The 6,856-nt window shown below is 37.3% G+C and overlaps 1 protein-coding gene across 1 annotated transcript; it reads left to right on the forward strand.

The window, feature by feature from the left end:
• The first annotated feature begins 1,435 nt into the window (after nucleotides 1-1,435).
• LOC139196356 (UBP1-associated protein 2B-like) lies at nucleotides 1,436-4,168 on the forward strand. Its single transcript, XM_070822156.1, has 2 exons — nucleotides 1,436-1,750; nucleotides 3,632-4,168. Exons 1-2 carry the CDS (start codon nucleotides 1,436-1,438, stop codon nucleotides 4,166-4,168), a joined length of 852 nt encoding a protein of 283 aa, XP_070678257.1.
• Nucleotides 4,169-6,856: the final 2,688 nt, after the last annotated feature.

The following is a 6,856-nucleotide window of genomic DNA, read 5'->3' on the forward strand; positions in this document are numbered from 1 at the left end:
TAAAACAATTAAGCAAATTGCAGTCACAATTCACAAATTCATAACTGGATTTAATCAATTCATATTGCATATAAAATCATGGCTTCAAATTCTCCCCTAGCTAAAACAAGTTTAGCCTCTCATGTTCACAGCAAAAGAAACAAAATTGAATTTAAACATTGAAAACAAAAGATTGATTACACCTAAAACGCCCCGCGAATCAACTTGAATAGCAAGCATTGCAAGGGTGTTTCTAAGTGTATTTGTGATGAAGAATGGTTGGTGTTAATGGATGAAATGTGGCTGAAAAGCATGAATGGTAGACAATGGATATGGGGTGGTGTGGATGAGTGATGGAAGTGAATGATGATGAATGCATGGAATGGTGCGGCAAGGGTAATTTATATAGGGATAGAAGAAAGCATGGCAAAGGTTAATTAGGAGTGCAGCAGGATCCTAGGGGAAAGGAAAGAAAAGATAATCAGCAAGGGGACATGGGAGGGAACACAAGGCAAAGGAAATAGTGAAAGGGAAATGTGCTGTAACAAGGAAAAAGTTAAGGGGACAAGGATGGAGACACATGGCAAAGGAAAGAGTGAAAGGTTGTTGCAACAATTGAACATGGATGGAGTGCACGGCAAAGAAGAATAGTGAAAGGTAAGTTGTGACACAAAGTGAAAGGTGAAAGGGAAAGGTATGACACATGGCAAGGGAAAAAGTGAAAGGTTGTTTTGACATAAAGTGAAAGGTTGCTGCAACATGGGAACATGGATGGAGTGCATGGCAAAGGAAGGTGTGAAAGGCTGGTTGTGTGACAAGGAAAAGGGAAGAAAAGTGGAAAGGTGGTGGAATGGTGCAGCAATAAGATAATGAAGGGGACAAAGATAGTGTGCACGGCAAGACAAGGGAAAGGTAAGTTGATACATCCTTTATGGTAGGGATTGTCCTTCTAAAAACATGTAATTAAGTGTCCTAAAGTATTTAGAACACCCATTTGCAGCTGGAACATAGGTGATTTAGGATTAGGAAAGGTTTAAGACAAAACAAGGAAACTTTGGCTAACATTCCTTCTTTCTTGCTTGCATCTTTAACTTCCTTTTCTTGAATTAATTTCTTCATAACTTCAGCATGATCCTAGCCTCTTTTGATCTTCAATTTCGTCCATCCATCTTGCTCCATGTATGAGATATCCATTCCAGGCCCAAAAATGCTTCAAAATGCACTTTCTGGCAACTTTAGCCCATTGGACCTACAAACACACGAAAATAGCTTAAAATACTAAAATAACTATGAACTAACAACATAAATGCAAGAAAACAAGCTAATCAAGTTGCATAAATATGCTCCTATCACACATGTCCCTAAAGAGAAATAAGTACATGAAAGCAAAGAAATCTCCATAAATTATGCATGTACTAATGAATTGTAGGATCGAAATGAAATAATCATCGACAACATGTTCACTTTCGCAGTAGCCATTGAAATCATATTAAGCGATGATATTGAGTCCCAGTTTGTTGATGAATGTAAACAGAGACAAGATTGGCCAAACTGGAAAGATTCAATCCAGGCAGAATTAAATTCCTTGGAAAGGCGAAGTTTTTTTGGACTGGTAGTCCAAACCGCCCCTGGAGTAAACCCTGTAGGTTACAAATGGGTATTCATAAGAAAGCGCAAGGAGAAAAATGAGACTGCAAAATATAAAGCACTACTCGTTCCACAAGGTTTTTCACAAAGACCTGGAATTGATTATGAAGAGACATACTCTCCGGTAATGGACGCAATTATGTTCCATTACTTAATAAGTTTAGCGATTTCAGAAAAAACTTGACTTGCGACTTATGGATGTCATCACTGCATATCTATATGGAGAATTATATACTGACATATATATGAAGATCCCAGAAGGACTTAAGTTGCCTGAATTAAATTAAGGCGATCATTATATGGGCTAAAACAATATGGACAAATGTGGTATAATCGTCTCAATGAGTATTTGATCAAGGAAGGATATACCAACAATGCCATTTGCCCTTGTGTGTCCATTAAGAAATCAAATTCTATATTTGCTATAGTGGCAGTATATGTCGATGATATGAATTTAGTTAGAACCCCTGAAGAGCTCAATAAAACTGCTGAATATTTGAAAAGCGAATTTGAAATGAAAGACCTTGGGAAAACAAAATATTGTCTTGGCCTCCAGATCGAGCATTGTGCTAATGGAATTTTGGTCAATCAATTAGCTTACATTGAAAAAATTCTAAAGTGATTTGGCATGGACAAGGCTTATCCGCTCAGCACGCCAACGGTCGTTCGTTCTTTGAATATTAAGAAAGATCTATTTCGTCCAAAATAAGATGATGAAATGGTCTTTGATCCAAAAGTACCAAATCTAAGTGCAATAGGTGCTTTATTGTATTTAGCACAATGTACTAGACCAGATAAAGCTTTTTCAATCAACTTGTTAGCAAGGTGTAGCTCTGCTCCAACAATTCGTCATTGGAAGGGAGTCAAGGATGTTTTATGATACCTTCATGGAACAACAGACATAGGTCTCTTTTACTAAGAGAAATTCCACAAATGACCAGAGCTTTGTTGTATCTGCAAATGCTGGTTTTCCATTTGATCCACATAAAGCCCACTCACAAGCTGGATATGTGTTCACTAATGGAGATACGACATCTTATGGTGCTTAACAAAGCAAACGTTAGTTGCTACATTTTTCGATCACTCAGAAATACTTGCTTTACATGAAGCAAATCGTGAATGTTCTTGGTTAAGATCAATGATCCATCACATTTGTAATTCATGCAGTCTAACTTCAAAGATAGACGCTCCAACTATCATTCATGAAGATAATGCAGTGTGTGTTGCCCAAATGAATGAAAGATTCATCAAGGGCGATAAGACTAAACACATATCTCCAAAGTTTTTCAGTGTACATGAGCTTCAGAAGGCTAAAGTTATTGAAGTCAAACAAATTCATTCCAATGAAAATCTAGCAGACCTATTCACCAAGTCTCTACCAAAGTGCACGTTTCAGAAGCTAGTGCATAGTATTGGATTACGTTAGCTCACTAATCAGTTAAATTTAAAGAATGCAGAATCAGGGGGCATCCATGATACATGCATGTTGTACTCTTTTCCTTCGACTAGGAATTTTTCCCACTGGATTTTTCCTATGAAGGTTTTAACAAGGTAACATAGGCATCCTTAACACTATATCAACAATCCAAGTGCAGTTGTACTCTTTTTTTCCTTCGCTATGGTACTTTCCCACTGGGTTTTTTCGAGCAAGGTTTTAACGAGGCAGCTAATGTTGATTTATAGGCATCCAAGGGAGAGTGGCAAAACATGGTAATACCATATACTCAATAATTTCTCCATCTAGCCCTTTATTCTACCCAAAGACCCTCTCTAGTCCAGTCTTGAATTATATGGAAAAGATCACCACAATAAAGAAGCGCCGCCTCATCAAATCATTCGACAAAAACAAATTGACAAACCACCCGAACCCAAAACACTCAAACAAATACAACAACCACAGTCACAACCACCACCCCAATCCAATTTCGATTTCAATTTTCAGCCGGCTTCTGAGTCAAAGTTTGATATAGAGGACCTTCCCTAACTCCTTGAACCCTATTCTAAGGAGCAACTCATCAACGTCATCACTGAAGGGACCGCTAAGGACTCCCTCTCTTTAACCGCATTCACCACGTGTGAAGCTCTTGTCGCCGGCTTTCAACCCTTCGTTGAAATTGAAGATTACAATCTGGTGTTGGATAAAGCCACTAGCAAGCCCAAAGGCTATGGCTTCGTGCAGTTCAAAACATGCTGTGGAGCCATCAAGGCCTTGAAGAACCCTAAGAAAAATGTTGGTAATAGAATCGCTTCTTGCCAATTGGCCTCCGTCAGTTCGGCCACCAACACTGCCACCACCACGACTTCTTCTTCTGCTCTATCGAACTCTGGGTCAAGGAAAGTTTACGTTAACAGTGTGCCCCATGATGTTGATGGTGAGAAATTGAGGGCTTTCATTAAGAAATTTGGAGAAATCGAGACTGGGCCTGTCGGGTTAGATTCGCAGACCCGAAAGTCAAGGGATTACGCATTGTTCATCTACAAGACTTTGAAGGGTACCAAAAAGGCTCTTGAAAAGCCTTTCAAAGTGTTTGAAGGGTACTAATTTCAATGTCAAAAGGCATCTGAGGGTTTCAAGAACAAAAACTCAATTATGGTGCTACCACAATCGCCAATTCAACAGCCGTCACTTGCAATAGTGGTAGCGGCCCAGAATATGGCAATGTTCAGTCAGCACCCTAGCCTTAATCTACTGTACAATGGATTAATGGGCAATGTGGGTGGTAGGTTTATTCATAGGGTTGTTAACTTGGGTATGATGGCCCAAGCATTAAACTCAGGCCAAATGGGAGGGGCATTAAACCCATATATTTTTCTGGTGAGCCAAATGGGTTAGGTGGGTGCTAGTGTTGGTGAGTACATTAGGGTTCTCAAAGCCTGATCGGTCTTAGTAAGGGGGTCCTCATGGGTTGAGTAACCTCTTATTTCTTAGAGCATATGGAACTACTGTATCACATCCCATGCTGAAGGTCTATAGGAAAATTATCAAAATATGCAGGTTTAACAACTGGATCCTAGTAGGCCTCCAGGGCTGGTGGGCTATTCACTGGGTTTCCATCATATATGTGGTATGATATATTGCAATTACCTTTCTGATGCAGGATGGGAAAAGAGCAGATGCATTTGAAATAAAGCACATAGATTATCGAAAGATGAATTCATGTGGTGAAATAAAGAGGGTTTTAATACAAATAGTTGATTAGGTTAATTACAAGGCATTTTTTTGGTTAATCATACCAGCTGGGGCGTTTTTATGGCTGACAATAGCCTTTGTTTATGTAATTTTCAGTTTTGTGTGTTTTTATGTTTATTGCCTTTTTAATTTCTGAATGTAAGTTACAAAATGGTTATAAAAACCATTTATTGCTGTAAGATGAGGAGTTGGACATTTTTTATTAATGAAAATTCTCAGAGTGTTTCTCTGTTTCAGTTTTGTGCCTTTCTCTTTGTGAGATTGTTCTGCTTTGTTTTTCTAGTTGTCTATGTTGTAGGCTGGTACTAAAGATGGGGTTTTGGGGTTTTCAGGTCTCTCCTCACACTAGGAGATAGTGGACACTATATATTAGTTTTCCTTTTTCTTTTATTTTGTTTCTAGTTGCTGCGCCCTGTATCAATTTCCCATGTCCTAGTTTTATGCTTATGTTTCTTTATGGTTTACATAGATTTGAAAATTTTGTTACAGTTAGTTGGATTCTTGTTCTTTCTCAATATTTGGTGTTTGGAGCAGAAACAAGTTTGTTAAAGATCTCTTGGCATAGTTTCCACTGTGGTAAATAAATCTTCTATGTAACTTTTGTCTATATATATAGCTCTCTTATAAGTTTCATAATCTACATAGGTTTTCCAGAAATGTGATTATTTCAAAGATTGGGGGGTTCACCTTGCCACTAGTTCTGTTAACTTAAAATAGGTATGCTTACCAATGAACCCAAATGATTTTGGCTCAAATAATATCAGCATAGAGGAAGTAAGCCAAGAATAGGCATGAATCACAAGTCTAAAGAGCGCCTTTTATAGATGTAACGATTTTAGTTTGTTGTTAGGTAAACAGAAAAAGGGTCATTTTCCAAGTGTTTAAAGTATATTCTTTATTTTTAGAATCAAATTGCAAATGGCAAGAGTTAAATTACTTTAAACTTATGTTATCCAGTGAAAGTAGATGATTTTGGTGAACATAAATAATTTCTGCATAAAGGCAGTTAGCCAAGAGCAATTTTCCAAAAAGAGGTTGTAAACCCTTAAAATAAATGTATCGATCTGTTATGGTAAATGAAATCAAAAGGTCACGAGCCTTTTAAGTCTCTAAGGTTTATTTGTTATCTTTATCATTAGACTTACTGCATATGTTTGTTGTAGCAAAATATGATATAGATTTTAAGAGTGTTAAAAAAAATTTCTTTTTACCTTAAATTGATTAAAGATAGTCATCCTTGTACTTTCATCAGAGGATGATAGAACATCATATTGGAAAGAATATCTTTCATTAAATGAATAATAAGATTACAAGGTTGTTGTATATATGCAACTCATTTACACATGTCACCACTAATCACTCTTAACCAATTAACTACACACCTCAACTAACAAAACAAATATCTAACTAACTCTAAGTATTATCCAACTAAATCATTTACACAATTACCCTCAATATCCCCCCTCAAACTGAGCTGAGGACATCGAAGTGAGAGTTTGGATCTTAGAAGCTGAAATTTGAAATCAGAGAGAGCTTTAGTACATATATCTGCTAGTTGATTCGGTGTGCAAACATAATGAACAGAAATTTCTTCGGCCAAAACCTTTTCTTGAATATAGTGGTAATCAATCTCAACGTAGAAAGAGGTTTGGTACAAGCATGAAACAATGGATTCGTGGCCAAAGATATGGCAGAACATTATCACACCAGAGTTGAGGAATAGAAGAAGGTTTGTAACCAATATCAACCAGCAATTTGCAGATTCAAGTGATTTCTGCAGTAGCGTTGGCAAATGATCAGTATTCAGCGTCAGTAGACGAGTGAGTAATAGTGGGTTGCTTTTAGGCACTCCAACTAATAATGGATAAGCCTAGAAAAATGCAGAAACCTCAAGTGGAGTTTTTGTCAATTAAGCAGCCTGCCCAATAAACATCTCAGAATGTTGTAGTTGATGGAGTGGAGGAACATTTAGAAAACCACAAACCCATATCAATAAAGCCCTTAAGATTCTTGAAAATTCTTTTCATTGCTTGAAAATGA

The sequence above is a fragment of the Malus domestica genome, chromosome 01, assembly GCF_042453785.1.
Source record: "Malus domestica chromosome 01, GDT2T_hap1".
In the NCBI taxonomy this organism is placed as follows: domain Eukaryota; kingdom Viridiplantae; phylum Streptophyta; class Magnoliopsida; order Rosales; family Rosaceae; genus Malus; species Malus domestica.